Source organism: Felis catus, chromosome E2, assembly GCF_018350175.1.
Source record: "Felis catus isolate Fca126 chromosome E2, F.catus_Fca126_mat1.0, whole genome shotgun sequence".
In the NCBI taxonomy this organism is placed as follows: Eukaryota; Metazoa; Chordata; class Mammalia; order Carnivora; family Felidae; genus Felis; species Felis catus.
Genome location: NC_058382.1, coordinates 55011370 through 55031874, shown reverse-complemented (window position 1 = coordinate 55031874; position 20505 = coordinate 55011370). Strand labels below are relative to the sequence as shown.

The 20505-nt window shown below is 55.5% G+C and overlaps 1 protein-coding gene and 1 long non-coding RNA gene across 3 annotated transcripts in view; one reads left to right on the top strand and one right to left on the bottom strand.

Moving 5' to 3' along the window:
• The window catches only part of CMIP (c-Maf inducing protein), a 233918-nt gene that overhangs the window by 86925 nt on the left and 126488 nt on the right, over positions 1-20505 (bottom strand). The window contains exon 2 of the mRNA XM_023244846.2: positions 4649-4774. Within this exon, the coding sequence (XP_023100614.1) occupies positions 4649-4774 (126 nt within the window). The remainder of the gene's footprint in view (positions 1-4648; positions 4775-20505) is intronic.
• LOC123382357 lies at positions 1579-8769 on the top strand. Of its 2 annotated transcripts, none has more exons than XR_006590621.1 (3): positions 1579-3404; positions 4225-5893; positions 8371-8769. It is a non-coding gene; the product is annotated as an uncharacterized LOC123382357 (long non-coding RNA). The 2 variants fall into 2 exon arrangements; XR_006590620.1 differs by having other exon boundaries at positions 4225-6120.

Genomic DNA, 20505 nt, shown 5'->3' with positions numbered 1-20505 from the left:
TGTCTTAGGAGCAGGGGGCTCCTGTCTACTTCTCACGGATGGGCAGAAACCCAACCGCGAGGCAGAAATCCCCAGATGGTGGGCGCCACAGGGCTCTTTAATGCTGGCCACCCCACCCCACAGGCCGGCAAGGAGCCCCCCGGCCCTGGACGCTTTCATTGCACCGTTTATGTTCTTATGCAGTTACTTCCTCACAATGAAACATCAGCACAAAGGGCATTAAGGGGGGAAAGAAGATAAATAGGCCCTTTCTGCACCCGGGGATTCTAATAACATGGCATTAGGGAGCTCATGCTGAAAAACACAAAGCTTCCAGAAAGACACCAACTGGACAAGGCTGGGAGGCTGGTGCCTTTGTCTGGGGATTCGACCTGCTGGCACATCGCTCGGGCTCTCTGCGCTGGGAGAAGGCACGGTTGCCAGAGATCGTCTCTTAACCTTCCCTGAACTCGGATAGGTCAGCTCCCAGAGGTCTGAGTGAGGCACCGATTCAAATTCTAACAAAGCAGCTTTGTCAGGAGGTCCCTGGGAGAGAGACGGAGGTTGGAGAGGGAGGAACAGAGGGAGGAGGAGACACAGAGGCAGTTAAGTCAAGATGCACGAAGAGAAGGGCCTGGGGTGGAGAGAGGCTTGGGATGGAGAAAGACATCAGAAGAAAAAAAAAACCAAAAAACCCAAACCGTAAGAGCAGCAGAAAGTGAAATACAGCGAGAGAGAGGGAGACACGGGGAGAAGAGAAAGTGTCAGAGAGAGACAGAGGAAAACGGATTCACGTGGGTACGAGAACCCGAAAGAGAGACCGAGAGCGAGAGCCTGGCAGGCGAGGGTGGGGACCCCTGCAACCCCAACATCACCCCACGGGAGGGAACAGCCGTGCACATGAAGGAGGACGTGACCCTCTTCAGAGCTGCTGGAACAGGCCAGACCCTCCAGCCTTGTGAGGTTACTTCCTCTGGCAGGGAGGCGGTGCGTGGAGCATGGGGCCGCGACGAGAAGTTCCAGGGTCCAGCCCCGTGCAGCACTTCCATCATTCTGCGATGACGGAAACGGTCTTTATCTGCACCGTCCAAGCAGCAGCCGCTAGGTCCGTGTGCTATCGAGCACTCGAAATGCGGCCAGTGGACCGTGGATCTGCATTCTCAACTTGATTCAGTAAATTAAAATGCAGACAACCCAGTGTGGCTAGTGGCTGCCGGCGGAAGGCACCACTGGGGGGGGCATTTCACCCTCTGCCTGCCCTGTGGCCAGGGGCGCCCAGACCCAGACAAAGCTGCTCCAGGTGGCCTTGCCCCCTGAGCACAGCGGGCTGCGTCCTGGTCCTTCCTGCACGCACGGCAGGGAGGACTGCTCAGTCATGCCACGGCTCCGGGTCCCATCACACAAACCGGGACAAACCCAAAGAAGGCTCCTGCGGACTGTGTCGACAGCACGCGAGGAGCGCCGCCCTGGGGCTTCAGGTACCTTCCAGCCCAAAGCCCATCTCCAAGACGACTTGGAACCCAGTTATGTAACAAGGCGGCCACACACCACCCATGAATCTGGGGGGGGGGGGGGAAGGGAGGAGGGCGATGATGAGAAGGAAGCAAGGTGGAAGCTGATGCAAACGGCGGAGGGAGAGGCTGAGGGGGGTTGCACCCACCTGGGCTCCCCGAGTAATGGGGTGGAGGGCCGTGTGTGAGTCCCGCTCTCCTGCTCCAGCCTCTGTCCACCGGAGCTGGAGGGGGGGTGCTGAGCGAGCAAGGGGGGTGCTGGCGCAGGCCCGCCTGTCGGCTCGGCAGGGGGAGCTCTGACGCGAGGCCACGGCCGGACGCAGCCCCAGCCAGGCGAGTCATAACCGCCGGCCCGCAGCCACGGCCTGGGTTAAAGGGACATTCCACTGCCCAGCAACCCACATCCCTCTAAGCCTCCCTGCCCCTCCACCCCTGGGCGAGCGGCATTCGGGCCTTCCTTGGGGGGACGCCGGCCCCTCCAGCCCCAGGAACAATGCGACCCTCCTGCCGGTCAAGCAGCAGCCACTATACAGCCCAGGAGATCGGGGCTCAGGGCCCTCCCCACTCTAGCTGGACTACTTCAAGGTTTGCCTCCCTCCTGCCTCCCTCTGGTGCTCCCTCCCTCTCTGTCCTGCAACTAGACTGATCCCTCTACTGTCCCTTCCAACCCGTAAGAGCTTTCCATGGCTCCCCATTGCCCTCGGAACATAGCCTTGGCTTCTTCACTCGGCTAATAAGACCCATAGAGTCTGGCTGTGACCCAAGAGCTCTGGACATCATCCACAGGGCCCTGAACCTGCCTGCCCCTCTCTTCCAGGGCAGCAAACACCCCCTCTCTCATATTCATGCTTTGCACCCGCATTCCCTCTGCCCCGAGTGTGTGCCCCCCATCCTGGCACACTCCTACTCATCCCTCTATGCCCCACTATAACGTCGCCACCCCTGGAGAGCCTTCTCTGGCCCCCCCAGGCCGAGTGAGTCAGTCCCTGCCCTCCGGGATGTGCCTCTATTTTAGCTGTTATCTCTGTAGTCACGTCTTTAGAGCTCGGTCTCCCCAGAGAGCCCCACAACTCTTCGAGGATGGGGCCAAGGGGCTCATTTACCTTCCTCCCCCAGCACAGGGGGCAGGCCGGCTCGGTGCTCTGTGAGTCAGTAGGATGGTCTCTGTACCCCTCTTCTCCAGCTTTCCACAGGATGCTATTACTGTCCCCACCCGCCGAATGTCCCGCCGCTGCTCAGGTCCCAGCCCAAGGGGGCCGGAAGTGGCTGCCCCCACAGACTCCAGATGGCAGCTGTCAGAGGGGCCGGAAGGACAGACAGGAGAGTTCTGCTGGCTGGGCTGGGGGGTGGGGAGGAGGGAAAAGGTGAGGGCAGGTAGAAGAAAGACAGCCAAGTGCAGAGGGCGCCAGAACTGAGAAGAAAGCAGACGGGCGGCCATGGTGTTGGTGTCCTCCAAGGGATGACGGTAAAGAAGAGGATTTTTCTAAAGAATTAGCTGTTAGAGTCAGCTTGTTGAGCTCAGCATTCCTCAGAGGCCAGACCATGTGCCTCTCGCCTTCAATGTTGTTACACAATCTAGTGGCCGCTTTGGGAATGCGTTTTAGGGAACATCTCTTCAGGCTCAGGGCAGATCTCCCTGGAGTGACAGAGTTAGAAAGAATATGTTCCTAAAAGAAGGGCCTGTTCTCCCAAAGACAAGAGAATGAATTCTCTCTAGATGAGCACTTTCTGACTCGGGGTCCCTGCCGGAGGCTGGGACGGCTCTGCCCAAAACGACACAGGACGGACACATCGCATGTATACACTGCTGCAAATTTTTCAGCCACGATTCCTTGCCTGGTGGACCCACCTCTCCCGGACCACAAGGTCCTGGAAGGGCCATGAGAGTACACAGCCCCCTATGGTCAAGGCTGGGTATGTAACCTAGGGTGGGGCCATCCCTGGGATGTAGGGGACTACAGCAGGGCCAGTCAGAATCTTCTATGAGATTTTACCGAAGGGTACTGGAAGGAAAATGGGCTCTCACGTTTTTAAGGACAGAAGTCCCTCTTTCCCGGGGTGCCTGGGGGGCTCAGTCGGTTAAGCAACCGACTCTTGATTTTGGCTCAGGTCGTGATCTCACAGTTCATGAGTTGTAGCCCCGAGGCGGGCTCTCTGCTGACAGTGAGGAGCCTGCTTGGGATCCTCTCTCCTTCCCTCTCTGCCCCTCCCCTGCTCATGCACCCACGTGTATGCTCTCTCTCAAATAAATAAATAAACTAAAAAAAAAAAAAAAAAGTCCGTTTTTCTCATGCATGGAGAAACCGTCCCTGACAATGAAGCCAATGCACAGAAAGAGAGCCAGGAAATGGAGACAGAGAGAGTCCCTGAATACTATTATCACTTGACTCCTGGATCAAGCTATGCCTGAAGGCCTCTCTTAGACTTCCCAGTTACTTGAACACAATTACAGCATCAAATTGTTTTTGCTTCAGAGAGTTTGAATGTTTGTATCATTTCCAAACAGCAGCCCTGACCGATACGCACAAAATGCACCCTTTTCCAAGGAGACAGCTCTGGGGGGCTCAGTCGGTTGACCTTTGATTTCGGCTCAGGTCATGATCCCGGGGCCGTGGGAGGGAGTCCCGCATCAGGCTCTGGGCTGAGCGAGGAGCCTGATTAAGACTCTCTCCCTCTGCCCCTGTCTACTGCTCGTGGTGTGCACGCTCCCAATCTCTCTCTCTCTCTCTCAAAGGACAAAAAAAAGACCGAGACCGACGAGAAGAACCTCCTCCTCACTCGAAGTAGAGCAAAAGGTGGCATGTGTTGCTTACTATGTCCTTCTAAGGCCTAAAAACATGCCTTTGTGCCTCAGTTACCTCATCTGTAAAATGGAGATCAAAAGACCCATTTCTCAGGTTTGTGGCGAGAAAGAAAAGCGTGAGACATAAGGTTCCTGGGCTGCAACGGGCAGGCGGTAGGAGCTCAGTCTGTGCACATTCCCTGCTCGTCTCCCAGAGAGGGCCCCACGGTTTATACCTTTCTTATGCTGGAGGTGAATGTGCCCTAAGCTAAATACCCTGCCCTCCTGGGAGCTGGCCGTCTCCTCTGAGGGAAAGCGGAGTGCGAGAGCGCGGAGGGGGCAGAGGAAACTGCTTGTTCATGTTTGTCTCTCCTACCTGCAGTAAGACTGTTCCCCCAGGGATTGTGAGCTGTAAACAGTACTTCGGGGCATTCTCCCAGGACAGCAGCTGAACATCTTCAATAGCGCTGTAGGAGACCGAGTTTTCCATGTACCCAGTTGGCTGCAGCAAAAAGAAAAAAAGAAAAAGAGAGAGAGAAGACACACATTGGTTACAAGATCAGGCACAGTATCCATGCCTCAAAGAAGGTTCCAGAAAACATCCTCCCGCCCCCCCCCCCCCATTCTGGCAACAGGCAAACCGAGTTGGTACAGACACGGGGCGACTCTGGAGACCAAAGGAACTCCGTCTTTCCTAGCATCCCAGCTGGCAGGAGGGGGCTGCAGTGGAAACCCGCCCCCGTGTTTGGAGCTGTAGAGTCGGGACCAGACTGGGGGCACCTTAAGGGCAAAGCCTGTACCCTGTTCCTCTGGGCGTTCACGGGGCCCAGCACAGGGCAGAGCCTGGATCCCTCCAGCCCTCACTGTGTCCAAGCCACTGCCTTCTCCTGCCCAGAATGCAGTCATAGACCCCCTTGGATTTCCCGGTCTCGTCTCCCCACCCAGATATGCACTCTCCACTCGAGACCCAGGGCCACATTCCAAGTCGACGAACTGTATCCCCCTACTCCCTGTTCAGTGTCCTTCCATAGCTCCCGGTGGCCCAAGCACGAATCCCACGTGCCCCTCCACCCCTGCCGGGCTCCTTCCTCCAGCCGCACCCACTTTCTCTTCTCCGTCGGCCCTCCCCAATGGCCCACCCGGTGGCACCACACAGTTAGCCTGCCCTTTGTCCCCAGACGGTTGTGGCCCAATCCCTGGCATCTCCTCCTCCACTGTCCAGGCCTCAGCTCCACAGGTCTTCAGGGGGGCCTGCTACCCCCCAGACCCTAAAGCCCACCTGGCCACATCCTTCCCTGTGCCCTCGGCGCTCCGCGCACCCCAGTGAATCACTGTGGACGCCTACCATATGTCATCTACTGATGCCTGCCTCCTGGCCAGGCTGCAGCTCCGTAAGGTCAGCCCCGTGTCTGTCTTGCTCCCTGCCCTCTCTCCACAGAGCCTGGCACGTGGCAAGGGCTCAACAATTTGTGTCGAAAGGAAGAACTGGAACAGCTTTCGTCGGTCAATGCTGGGGTGAGGGCAGGGAGAGAGAAACTCACAGCCGCTCACTACTCTCTGAGGGAGCTCCCCTGTCACGGAGAGAAGGCACCAGGAGCCAAGGGGATGCACTGGTCACCAGGTACCAGCAGCGTCCTTATCGCCCTGACCCCAGGAAGCCATACTTTAGCAGAGCCAGAGGCAAGCGTAGCTTAGCCCAGAAGGCAGAATGTGACGGCTGACACGTCCCCAGCCGTGACACGCGCCAAGCGAGGTCTCCTTCCATCCTCACAACGGCCCCGTGGAGCAGGTGCCAGGGCCATCCCACCACACGATGAGGAACCTGAGGTGTCACATGACTTGCCCAAGGTAGGCCAGCTGGGACGGGGGCTGGCCGGGGCCGAACCGAGCTGGTGACTCAGGAATCGGTGCCCTAACCACTCCCCACTGAGCTGCACACAGGAGGGGGCGCAATGTAAAACCCATGGCCTGCCGAGTTCATTCTACCATCGGGATATAGGACCGCCACGAGGTTTTAAATTTCCATTTCTGTCTGCCCAAGTTGAGATGCAGCGGTGGTGGTGGAGAGGGCTGAGGGCACAGGCTGCGGCAAATTTCCCTGATATGATCGGTCACCGGGCTCAGGAAGGGAGAGAGGTTGATCAATACATTCGTTCTTTCATTCATTCATTTACTCATTCACTCATCTGACGTATTCGTTGGGCATCTATTACATTATAGGCCCATATGCCGGGTGCTGGAGATACAGCAGTGGATGAGACAGGAGCCCAGGGGGGCAAGGAGATAACAAACCAAATACACAGATAAACAGCAGGTGCTGCACCAAGAATCCAAGAGGGTGTGCTCACAGGGACTAAGAGCTGCGGTGCCCGGTGCCCCGGAGAGGTGGAGCAGAAGTACGCCCCGGAGCTCGGAGCTCGTGGCCAGTGCAAAGGCCCAGGCGTGGGAACGAGCTGGGCGTGTTCAGGGAGCAGACTGCCCAAGGGAGGAAGGCCACTCCCAGAGGGTCCTGTGGGCCCAGCCAGGGGTCTGGGGTGGAGTGTTGTTTGGGGAAGAGACTCGGGAGGAGGGGACAGAAGCAGGAACAGCTTGGAGGCTCTAGAGCAGGTCCCTAGCAAACAGAAGCGATGTGGGGGGGGAGGGGAGGCAGCAGGAGAGGGGCAGTCAGGTCCCTTCTGCCCTTCCCTAAAGGCACAGAGACCACCCCTCAGCACCAATCCCAGGAGCCTCTGTGTCTGACCAGGAGAGTTGCCGTGGTGCATCCCAGAGGCAGATGTGTGGGCTCCCCTCACCTTGCAGCCTGTGCCTGCGCCCCATGCACTGTTCCGTTCTCAGTATTCCGCCATCAATGACTCAGCTCTGACTGCACATCTTGTCCCGAGAATATCCGTGCAACCAGGGGCTCGGGGGATTGGTTAGACACTTATTATCTGAACCCACGTTCAAGTATTTATTGTGTGCTGTCTCCCCTGCTAGTGTTCCAGCACAAGAGCAGAAATCTCCACCTGTTCTGTTCCAAGTGCCCAAACAGACCCTGGCACTGAGACGGGGGTAGTCATTTTCTTCTAAATGAAGGAATTATTTTCCTAAATAACACAGTGTTCATCCATGTATTACTTCTAATCATGACACAGAACATACTTGGGGAAGATGCTTTCTGGGGATCATTTTAAAAATTAAATTTTAAAATTAAAACTTAATTGGCAAATGAAAAAAAAAAAAATCTCCTTTCGGAAGCAATGGCACCCGGGTACCAGATGCGCCAAAGGCCTTTCTGTAGTGGCCCAAGTCCACCTCCCTCCCTTTACGAGGTCTGGTCGGCCTCCAAACTCCATGCCGTTGACCCCTTGAGACATACAGAGGCCAGAGGACACGGGTTGAGCCATGGCCACTAACACATCTGGAAAACCGCCAGACCACACCAAACAAGAGAAAGATAGCAACGCCCATTCTGTAAATATCTGGACTCGATGATCCAAACCGAGCCAACGGCCAGCCTCGTTTCTTTAGAAGCGCACCTATGGGCCTCGAAGCTTCTGCCTCCCACCGGCCTCCCCGGGGACCCTGGGACACGACGAGGCTCCGCACTGCCCCGTGTGGCACCAAGCCCGTGGCGACCACACGCTCGGGGCGGGGCGACCACTCCCGACATGTGCGATGTCCGGGAGGCGGGGCTTGCCTGTGTCTGCCTTTCTCACGACCCTGCTCCAGCTGCTTCAATGTGGCCTTGATTAGAAGTTACAACACAGGCTTTTTGGGGAAAGGTTGGGTATAAATAAATACATACTGGTTTTTAATAGCAGACGTTCTGCTTTCCCACTGTTCGAAACAGTACTGGCTAAAAGCAAAATGTGTACAGAGAGACCTGTGTTTGAGTCTCTTAACTGTGTGGCTTCATGCAAGTTACTGTACCTCTCTGAGTCCATTTCAGCCAATGGTAAAACGAGAATTTATCAGACAGGATTATTTTCTAATAATCCTTAAAGGAGGCCCAGTCTGTCAAGGCTTAGCACCGCATCTGGAACATTCTAAAAAGCGCAGTAAAATGAGGTACTTCGAGAAACAATAAACTCTACCTCTAGGCTCTTTCTCCCCCAGACCCGTACCTCTGGTCTAACCGTGACAAAAGGATCGGATAAACCCCAACCGAAGGACGTTCCTCACAACACCTGACCAGTACTCATCAAAACCAAGCAAGGTCCAAGCAACTGTCCCAGACATGAGAATTCTCTGTCTATGGAGGAGGACCACTCCTTGCACTGTGGGATCCCCAGTGGAATCCTGGGACAGAAGACGGACATTAGGTAAAAATGAAGGGAAGCAAATAAAGCATGGACTTTAATAACAGCATATCACTACTGGTTCATTAGTTGTGACAAATGGATCATGTTTCTGGGAGATGTTCACAACTGGGGTAGCGGGCTTAGGGGTCCATGGAAACTCTGTGCTGCCTTTGTAACTTTTCTGTACATCTCAAACTGTCCTAAGATAAAATGTTCACGGACAGAAATTAACTGCTGCCATGTTATTACTAGCATCGTCTTCGACGACAGAGCCTAGGCAGGAGCCCAGGGGGCTTACAAGGGAAAGGGGACGGATCGGGACTGAGAGTCCCTGAATGCTCTCTTGGGATTCAGGTGTGAGCCAGTGCTGACCACGGGCCTCCTTCGTCCGGGCACTTTCACACGGCTGGGGCGATTTCACAGATAACTGATAATTCCTTGGTAATCTGAACACGATGATCTGAGTTACAGTGCAGGAGATTCCTACGTGGGGTAAAGGCTCAGTCAGATAAAAAAGAAAAATTTAATTCCCCTCCACTTGAGGGAAGCTGGGAAATCCAGCTCTGAAAGGTACATGTAAGAGAACAACAAGCAGACTCGGTTGTTTCTACACGTAAAACAGTGCGAGGCCATACTGCGCGATTCTGTGTACGTGACGTCTCGGAAGGAGCACAACTACGGAACTTGAACTCAGACTAGCGCTCTCCAGCGGCCAGGGTGCGGGTGGGGACCAGTTACCAAGGGGCACGGGGAGCTATGTGGGGTGATGGAAATATTTAAAAAAAAAATTTTTTTTAAGTTTATTTATTTATTTTTGAGAGAGAGCGAGCGAGAGAGCATTGTGAGTGGAGGAGGGGCACAAGAAGAGAGAGAATCCCAACCAGGCTCTGCACTGTCTGCACAGAACCCAACTCGGGGCTGGAACTCATGAAGTGTGAGATCATGACCTGAGTTGAAATCGAGAGATGGGACGCTTAACCGACTGAGCCACCCAGGGGCCCCTGGAAATAGTCTGTATCTCGATGGTGGTGGTGGTGGTTACCTGACTGTGTATCTTTGTCAAAACTCACAAATCTACACCCTTAAAGGATGAATTTTACTGAAAGCAAATTAGAGGTCAAACCTAAGAAAGGCAATGTGTGAATACTGTAGATGATTTGGAAGCCGATGAATAGAATGAAATCTTTCAGATAAAATCACGTCAAGACCACTCATTAGCACTTTGGTATATTACCTTTATATTACCCTCCTGATTATTTTTTATACATGATTTTTTTTCTTTTTTTTTACAGAGCCCAAGTCATACAATACATATAATCTTGTGACTTGCCTGTTCTTTTTTTCTTTTTAACATAATGTTCCATCACATGCACATCGTATATTCTGGACAATAATTTCCAGAACTATTATTTAGTGGCTATAAAGCATTTGGCCACTGTTTTTTCACTGCTTCCCACCTCCCCCCACCACCATGGACAGTGTGGTTGTTTCATTTTATGCCACTATAAACAACTCCACAATGAACATCCTTGTGAAACGTGTTTTTCTACCCTATATTTAGGATTATTTCCTTAGGCCAGATTCCCAGAAATGGAATTACTGGGACAAAGGGTAAAAGCATATTTTACGTCATTGCCAAATTGCTCTCATTAAAGAGATATTAAAGAGAACCGGGGAGCCCTGGCTAAGGCTGGGGGGGCCTTCGTCCTGAGCCCCGAGCCTGGCTGGGTCCTGGAAAAGCCAGGCTCTGATCCGGGTGAGCTCAGAGGGACCACATGGCGGCCAAGTGCCCACAGCCCGACTGCGCCGCACAGGGGCTGGGATCACAGAAGTCTGCACACAGGGGTCCAGGCGCGTGGGGACGCTGCTCTCCCGTGGGAGTTGACGTGCCTCTGTCCTTTTGCCCTTGGGGACTGATGAGGGGCTAGCTTGGGGGTCTTGGTGCCCGCCAGACCAGGAAGAGAGCGCTCCCCTTCTGCTTCTGTTTCTGAGATGAGCTGCTTCTCTAGCATCCCCTCGATGCCCGGATCTGGGCTCAGGAGAGCAGAGCCTGGAGGGGCTTCGTGAGGGCCCCTAGTCAACAAAGACCCTCGGAGCTGACATTCCACACTGGGAACCCCCTCGGACCTCCCACGTCAGAGTAGGCAAGGAGTGGGGTGACCAAACTCCCCTGAAGCAGCCCCTCCCCCAGAGGCCCCCAGGCTGCACCTCCCCCTGCTTCCCAGGGAGCCAGCTCCTTCCCACCCAAACCTGCCTGGTTTCCATGGGGATTCCTCTAAAAGCGAATGTGAATCATGATGTCTGCGACCCCCAAGACGAGGCTCAGGCTGACTCAAGGCATATGTTGGGAAGGTGTCCAGCACCAATCCCAGGAAGGGGAGCAGGGAAGAGGCTCCCAGACCCCAAGAGGAGAAGCCGGTCTGGAAACACCCTCTATGAGCTCACTCCCGAGGCAGGTGGACGTGGGAGGCTGGGAAACCTTGCCCCCCGGGGGACCCGGGCTGAGAACAGCAGGCTGTTTGCCATGGGTGGGAGTGGGGGTGGGGGTGGGGTCGGCGCCCTGACACCCTGCTGGGTGAGCCACGCTATAGACAGGTCCCCCTCTCCCTGCATGGAAGCTGCCTGAGTCATCGTGGAGGGAGACCCCTCTCTGCACAGCCCGACTCCACATGGCACCGTCCCACTGGAATGAGGACGGGTTTGCTGCTGCCCGCTGCCCCCTGGACACACACCCTGGACTCAAAGGACAGATGTCAGGTCAGAGGATAGGGAAGCCTCTTCCAGCCCGTTTGGAGAGTCAACAACAACGACAACAGTAATAATGACGGCACTGTTACCTCTGGTATTAAGTACCACAGAACGGCTCGGATCGGAGGAGTGGGTTTTAGCTCACCTCCCCCTGCTGCTTTCTAGAACTGAGATAAAATTCATATAAAATCAAACGCTAACCCCTTTAAAACGTACAACGCAATGGCCGCTGGCACATTCACAGTGTCGTGCAACTTCATGGCACTTAGTTCAGTGCTAAGGCATTCTCAGCGCTCCGAAAGGAGACTCCGTACCCACGAAGCGGTCACTCCCCCACGGGGCTGCTGGCCGCTGGTCTGCTACCTGTCCCCGCGGCTTGGCCTCTTGTGGACATTTCCCGTCAGTGCAATCACGCAGCACGTGGCCCTTCTCGCTGGCTCTTTTCCCTGGAGGTTCCGGAGGTTCACCCACGTCGCAGCATGTATTGGTTACGGCTGCATAACGTCCCGCTGAAGGGACAGGCCACGTTTGGCTTACTCCTTCGCAGCCGAGGGACATCTGGGTGGTTTCCCCCTTTGGGGGAGGGGGGACGGTCTGCCGCATATTTTTCCGGTGATAAGGAAGGATGTGTGCCCCGCAAACACAGCCCTGGCGAAGCCCCTCGCGCACGGAAAGGCACAGGTGCCCCTGGTTAACACGCCTCGAGCGGGTAGCACGTGGCCAGCACCACGCCGAGGACACGTCTTCTCCCACTTGACCAGGCCGCAGCCCTGGAGGGGGGCCGTGTTTACCCCTGTTTATCCGTATGCTACAGACGAGGCAGGTCCAGAGAGGTGCTGACGTGTCACGGACCCCTGCTTTTAAGAGACACACCCAGGACTCAATCCCACAACCGCCGGGGACGGTGGCCTCCACCCCGCACTCTGCCAGCTCCTCCAGCCGGAGCCACACTCCGGTGTGCACACCGAAGGGCTCACGCACACTGCGAACGCACGCCGTGCACAAAGGAGCCAGGACCGGAACCTGGCGCCACCAGGGTCTCGGAATCTGCCCGCCAGCTGCCACCCCGCCCTGCGGGCCCCCAGGCCACCTACGGCCCCACTGGGCGTCGAGGGCAGAAATCCACACGGGCTCACTTGGGAAAGGCCTGTCAAAATATTTTGATGTTCTCTTTAATCCCACAAAGGGAAAGCTGTACCGCAAAAGCAAAGCGGCGGTAACAATTCGCTGCTACATGGGTCAGTCTGGGCCCCAGGCCCGAGCAAATCTCCTCCAGTGCCTTTCACACCCGCCACCTCCCTGTGTTTCCATAAACCAGGGATAGCCGACGTGACTTAAGCTTTTCCGGTTGCCCCAGGGCCACTGTCCCTGCCGCCATCCCCTGGCGAGCTGCACCCCCCACCCAGCACCACTCTTGGTCCCGCGAAGCGTCCACACGGCGGCCCGCCGCTCCCCTTCCTGGCCCCCGCCTCGGAGACGCTGTGTCAGGCTGCACGGCCTCTCCAACTGTCGTCTTAAGGCCAAATGCTGCCCATGTACCATCCCCACCCCCTACCTCACCAGGTTACCGCTCTTCTGCAGGAGCCTGTGAAACCACAAGGCCAGGCTTTTTTTATTAGCACAGGCAACTCGGTTTTGAGCAAGAACATCTCTCAGGAGAAAAACACACCCTTCTTGTGTCTTATGGCCTTTTGTTTGATCGTCTTTTCTTGGTGGTAGGGGACTTAATGAAGGGCCGTGTGGCTCAAGTGGCTCTTAGATCCGCACTGTCACACAGAACTTTCCGTGATGGGGGAAGTGCTCTGCACCTGCGTGGTAGCCTCCTGTGGGCTACTGAGCACATGCAATGTGGCCAGTGCAACGGTCACCCCGGGACTCAATTTGTGCAGTCACTCAACACGTGGAACCCCTCGCATGTGCGAGCCAGTGCCCAGTGTCTGGGGGCGCGACCCTACAGTCGTGCAGCTTTGGAGGCAGGGAAGAGACAGATGACCCAAGAAAATGGGGGACTCTGATGGATGGAAATTTGTGTTCTCAGGGCCTGGCACTTCTCACGTGTGCCCCTGGGTACCCCTGACAGCTGAGCAACTGACCAAGTGAGTCTGGAAGGGAGGCTGGATGGAGGGACCAGCCCTGGCTCCCACTGAGGCCCGGAGGGGCTGGCACGGATGCCCTTCCTCTGCCCTACTGTCAGGACCTCCCAGCCTGGGAGCAACCCCGCTGGCGCCCCTTGCCCACCCCGCACCTCTGCACGGTCCTCCCCACCTCCAGCAGCCCTGGGGAACCCACACGGCCCTCCCGGGAGGCAGGTCTTGCCCCGTGACACATCGAATGAAGGTCCCGAGCAGGTACACGTCTTCACCAACCACACACAGCTATTCAGGCAGAGCTGGAAGGAGAACTGAGGCCTTCAGAGCACATGTCCTGGCCTCTGTCTGTAACAGCTGGTGATGAGAAGTCAGGTCAACCACCCCGTGACACCACCCCGTCCTCCAGCCAGCCAGCAGGACGGCTCGAATGGGAAAGGCAGTGACCAGCGTCGGCATAGAGACAGGGCATCTGGAATGCTCCTCGACTTCTAAACCGCTGTGGAAACCCGTGCACGGCTATCGGCTAAAGCTGGAAGCCCGGGTCCCCTGCGACCAGCGGTCCTATTCCCACGAAGAAGGGCTGACATACGTTCTCGCGGAGAGCTGGACACACATGCTGCCTGAGCACGACCCAACCCTGGACCGAACAAACTGGAAACCACCCAGGCGTCCATGAGCGGAAGAACGGGGGAAGAAAGTGTGCCGCGTCACCCGGTGGAGTGCGACTCAACGGTGAGAGAGAAAGATCGGCAACGACACGTGGCATGCAGATGAACTAACTGCACGGACCAAAGGCTGAGGAAAGGACACTAGACACAGAAGCACAGATTATACGCTTCCGTTTATATAAAGTTCACAAGTGTGCAAAACACACTCCATGCTGAGAGAAGTCAGGGTACTGGTTATGAGGGTGACCGGCTGTCTGGTTTGCCTGAGCCTGAGGGGCGTGCGTTCTTGAGATCCTGGGTGTTCGGCACTAAAGCCGGGGCAGTTCCGGGAAAACCAGGATGGGCGGGCACACCACTGCTTACCCCTGAGTGGGGACGGTACCCTGAAGGGCCAAGAGGGAGTTTCTGGAGCTTCGGCACCGTTGTAGGTCTTGATTCGGGTTGAGGGCAGCACAATGTTAAGAGACATCGAGCAGGACGCAATATATACTTCTCTGCATGTGTGTTACGTCTCAGTGAAAGAATGTTTGAAAGACCACAAGTCTGAGAGTCGAATCCAGGCTCCACCACTTGCTGGCTGTGCGGCCTTAGGCAAGTCACCGGGCCTCTCTGAGCCTCAATTCTCTGCCTTGCAAAAGTGACATAGGATCCACACCCACTAGGACGGCTATTTTAAAAAAGGGAATAACAAGTGTTGAAGGAGATACGGGGAAACTGGAACCGTAGTCATCCACGGCTGGCAGGAACGGGACACGGTGCAGCCACTTGAAAAGTCGGGCGGATGTTGGAAGAGCTAAACGGTTTCCACGTGACCCACAGGGGGAGTTTAATGGTGTGGGAATTACGCTGCAGTAAAGAAGGTAACAGTGTACCTATCTTCAGGGTGCTGCTGAGAGCAACTAAGCGCGTGGCCTGCGAGCTCGGCACCTGTGAGAACTTGCCAATAGGTCACTGCAAGGGGGTTACACAGGGCGGCCCGAGAAAGGCAGCAGGAGGGGCTGCAGGCAGGGACATGACCAAGCGAGGGTTTAGCTGTTTGAGCTCCATGAGTTAGACTCCCAACGCCGTGCCAGGTGCTAAGCAGGAGCTCATCATACCAAGGTGATCATTCTTCAAGCCTCAACAAGAAGGAAGAAGGGGTTTTGTGCAAACCATCTCCAACTCCTCCACAGATGACCGCAAAAAGGGGGGACAGAGAGGGGTGTTCTGGGCTAGAGTCGGCCCTGGCCACGGGGTGATCTGCCAGCTGTGGAAGACCAAAGACAAGTAGGACCTCATCGCTTAGATACTGCCTCCCTCAGAGAGACCCGCCCCACACCCTCTTGCCCCAACTCAACCAAGCCCCACCTTGGGGGCCTGGGAGGGGCCACCGGGCAGAAGCGCTGCTGGACCCTTTTCCTGCCGCCCAGACCTTGGCCGAGCGCCGCCTGGAGGCTGGGCTGCGAGGGCAGGGCCAGTCGGGGCAGGCCAAGGCTGTTCTCCACGGACCGCACTCCTTGGAGACAGTCAGGAGGCATGTTCTGGCTCATTAATCATGAGTCCAGCCATGGCAGCTGCCCCCTTTTATGGGCAAATGGCTCAAGACTTGGTTTAATGACAGAGGAAGAAGAAGTGATATTGCCATGTTCGGACTCTACAACCTCAGTCACCACCGTGGGATGGAAATCCGAGTCCCCGGGGTGTGGCACTCTTCCTCTGTACCACGGGGCCCCTCTGCCATCCCGGTAGCTGATCGAAGCTCTTGAGGGCCGCGACGCACAGTCAGCACATTTCCAACCACCGAGTCAGCAGCGACTTTTAGGGAGCAACAGCCCGGGAGCAAAGCCCAGATGCCCGGCCCTCGGGAAGTCCACAGGCCCCATCTGGCTGATTCTTCACAAGGTTCCCGCGGGGAGCCCCATCCCGGAGAGGAAGCAGGGAAGGTTCGGAGCGGTTAGATGCTGGGCCCCGGGTCACAACTGGTAGGTGGAAAGGCCACGTCCTTATCCCCGGTTCCACGTTGCCTGCCCACTCTGCCAGATGCTGGCCTGGGGGTCCCACGATGAGCAGGGTGTGCCAGAGTGGGCCTTCTTTTTTTTTTTTTAAAGTTTATTCATTTTGAGGGGGGAGGGGCAGAGAGAGAGAGGGAGAGAGAATCCCAAGCAGGCTCCATGCTGTCAGCATGGAGCCACGAGATTGTGACCTCAACCGAAATCGAGTTGGACTCTCAACCGACTGAGCCACCCAGGCACCCCCAGAGCGGGCCTCTCGATGGGAGGTGGGGGCAGAGGCGTACGAAGGTAGCGACAGTGCGACATGACAAGCAGGGTAACTGCGAGGTGTCGGCTACAAAGGACAAGGAGCAGGGGTGGGGACAAATGCTGGGGAAGGCCTCCCAGAGTGACCTTTGAGCTGGGCCTTCAGGTGGGTCGGGGAGTGCCAGGCACTCCCAGAGGAGGGAATGGAAAGTACAGGGGGCCCAAAGTGGGGGACCCTGGTCTGGAAACAGGAATTCGTGGGATGAGCGGGCAGGTTCAAGGATTCCTAAAGGGGCCTGAGATGGGACCCAGGACAGGGCACTGCCCCTGGCTGCCCAACCTTCCCAAACTCGGATTTCCTCTCTCTCCTCTCCCTTCTTTTTTTTTTTTTTTTTTTTTTAAATTAAGGTAGACATGTAAACGGTCAAGTGCGGAAGTGTGAAAGTGCACAGGTTTTATGTGCTCGGCAGGACATATCTTTGCGCAGGCTCAGCCCTGCACAACCACCACCCGGGTCAAGACAACGGAGGTCTCGAGCCCTCCGGCAGGCTCCCCAGTGCCCTTCCCGTCCGCACCACCTGGGGGTGTCGCTGCCTGGCCTCTGTCACCATAGGTCCGTTCTTGAACCTATGGAATCACAAATGGAATCCCACAGCGGACAGGCTCCTGTGTCCGGCTCCTGTTCACCATGTCTGCAGACGCGTACGTCTGTGGCTCATTCTTAACTGCAGAGCGGTGTTCCTTCCGATGCACCGCCACTGACAGTGAATCTTTGCTTGTTTCCAGTTTGGGCTCCCGTGTAGAAAGGGACATGGAATGAACATTTCTGTACATATTTGGGGTGGGCGAAGCAGAGACAAAAGTATGTGGGTAAATACCCAGGAGTGGGATTCTTGGGTGGCCCACAGGCTAAAATGCTTGTATCTAAGTGCAAGAGACACACATTTGCAGGGAATCACAAGGAAGTTTGATGTGACACCAAGCTCCTGTGTCGAGCCTCTGTCACAGGTAGTTAAACCCGTCTGGTAGTTTGGAGGACAGAATCAGGCCAGCAATGGAGCTCGATCTTCTGAAAAGGTGGAGCGTATCTACCCCAGAGAGGACCTCTGAGCCCCGCTGGAGAGACAGCACCCTTCTCAAAACTAGACTCAGGGCCACAGAGGAAGTGGCGGCAGAACCGAAACTTTGTGGCTACAGTGGCAGAGACAGCCAGCTCTCCTCCCCTGCACGTCCAGCAGGCTCCCCACGCTCCCCACAGATGCTTTTGCAAAAGGAGAAGATACGTTTGCTCCAGATCAGAGAGCTCGGAGCGCAAGGCTGGGAACAGGAACGGTATTTCTCTTTGTTAATATTGGGAGTAATTTAACCCTAAGATCACACACCAAGGTCAGGCGGGCCTGTCTGTATCCACTTGGTGTTCCCGACGTAAGGAGACCAGCAGGGATCAGACAGTGAATTTTTAGGTCTTCAAAAACACAAATTAGTTGATGGTGGAATTCTGCCAGGGAAACCCGTGGCCTCTGACAGCCTGGAAACGGGGGCACCTGCCTCTGTGTCCTCCTCAGCCGGGCACGCCCCAACCCGGGTGACTTCCTGAGAACAGGGATCCTGCGCTTCGATGGGCCACATTAGTCGGTTGCCCAGAGCAACGGTCTCCATCAAGGACCATCTATGTGCTTCCTATGTGGGTCAACTACTGGGAGGCACTTTCCCGCTGAGTTTTCAGAACGAACGACTCATGAGATTGGTGCCACTGGGATCCCACTTTACAGCTGAGAAAAATGAGGCCCAGGGAAGAGAAATGACTTGCTCAAAAGCCATGCGCCCGCTTATTAACGAAGCCAGGACTGGGACGCTAGCCCTTTGACCTAATCCAAAGGTCAGCAACCATTTTCTGTAAAAGGCCAGATAGTAAATTCTCTAGGCTCTGTGAGTCACAATAATTCGACAGTGCTGTTGTGGTGTGAAAGCAGCCACAGACGAAATACAAATAATTGTGGCTATGTTCCAATAAAACTTTACTTACAAAAGCAGGCCAGGGCCAGGTTTGGCCTGGGGCCATAGCTTGCCAACTGCTAATTTAAACCATTCCAGAGCGTAAACATATGATGGGTGGCTGGCAGGGTGCATGGATGGGCAAACATGAGTGGAACATTTTCTCTCTTTTTCTTTCTAAGGTGACTTTAGTGGACGGGTACGTGAGCGGGTGAACTTGCTACTTACTGTATCTTGCACGGCTGGGCCCTACCGAGATGTTCTCCAGCAATGTCCTCTGAGCACCGGCCTCAGCCCTCCCCCTAAAATCTGTAGATGCATCAATCAGCCGCATTCTGCAGAAATTTCCCAGAGACGTATTTGGGGGGAAAGTCCCTTGGACCTATCTCTAAATGAAAGCAAAAGTCCCAGAGGCCAGAGCTACCCATGTCCTGGGGACATAAGACTGCTGGAGATGACCCAGAAGTGAGCTGTCAGGGCCCTACGTGGGGTGACCCACATCTCACTCTTGTTTCCAAAACAATGAAAATGAGCCAGCGTGACTGAAGTCTCCTTCAAAGAACCTCTGACAGCGCAAAGAAAGCTGGGCACACATCAACAGAGCCTTCTAGAAAATACCCAGAGGAAAGAGGGAGGGAGGGAGGGAGGAACAGGGGAGGGAGAAAAACACTGAGAACAATGCTTTGGTCCAACATGCACACGAAATGGGCCCAGAGAGGTATGGGAACTCCCCAGGGTCACCCAGCTGGGAGGGGCAGTGCTGAGAAGGGCCCCCAGAGCTCTCCCAAGATAAAGTCTGTTTGTCATGAGCGCGGCTGGTATCCTTCCCGAGCCCCCGGAGCTAGAGCTCAGGGTGGCTGAGCACCGCCAGTGGTGAGCAGACGAGAGTTTTGGAGTCGCTCACCGTGCACTATGCTCCAAGGGGGCTCCTCACAACCATTCCCTCGGCATCCGGCCTCGGGACCCCCACCCCCACCCTTCACGGACTCACGCCTCCCTGACAGGATCCGACACCTCTTCTCTGAGATCGCAGGAGACGCTGGGCAGACGCCAACGCCTGTGTAGCATCACAGGTGCAAACTGTCTGCTCTCCACGACAACCTGAGAGAGGGAGGCAGTGACTCTTTATGAAGCCTGACTATGTGAAGGGCTTTTCGAGCACCAGTTTATCTTCCCAGGAACACCCTGAGGCGTGGAGCGTTGGTCCTTCCCATTTTACAGATGAGTCAATGAGGCACCGAGCGGATAAGTCACAAAGAAGCAGTGGGGCCAAGACTTAAATCCTGCCTCGCCCAACTCTCCGAATTGCTGTCAAGCCCTATGATGACGACGACGACGATGCTGGCATCCACGAATAGCCCAGAGCAGTCACCCAGCTGCAGAAAAGGGAGGAAGAAGGGAAGAAAGGAAAAAGGGGGAAGGAAGAGGCCCTTGGGGATACAGAGCATATGGCAGCACTGGCTTTTCCTGTTCTGGAAACCAGCCTAGGGCACTGGAGAGCCCGGCCCAGGGCCCACTCAGAAATCTGCTGAAGCCGCCCAAAGTCTGTGTCCGTCAGCACAATGAACAAGTGGGCCGAGGAAGAAAACTCTGTAATTAAAAACAAAAATGGCACACAATAAAAACGTATGGCTGGCTGCTGGCCTCAACACACTACCAGACCAAAGTGGCCGCACACAGTGCCTGGCTCGGGTATCAAGTGCCATCTGGGCGCAGGCCTGCCCGAGAGAGACCAGCGCAGGTCCCACGATGTTGAGCCCATGTGGATTCATTATTTCCAGAAGGTGCCACCCTGCACGGATTGCACCCAAATGGACGTGGCCATATTTGGTCAGAGCTTCAAGGCCAGTCTTTCATAGGCCACTTAGGAGAGTGTGATGTCATTTGAAGGCTCCTGGGAGGCCACACAGAGGTCACAGCAGGCAGCTGCTGCTGCTGTGAACAATTTTCAGGCGACGCCAGCTCTTCTGTTCCACAGGACGCTGCATTTGGGGTGTGATCAGATGCTGGCATAAGAACTGGGGAAGGGAACAGGTCATTTCTTGCAAAGAAGACACATACTGGGATCCCTGCAGGCATGGGGCCACACCAGGTCAGCCTCTGCTCAGGCAAGTGTAGACATCTACCGTCCAAGGATGTCTTTGTGGTCTCACCTCTGGAATGTCAGTACCCAGCTGTCACTCTCACCAGTAACTTCGTTCAGCTCAACAGG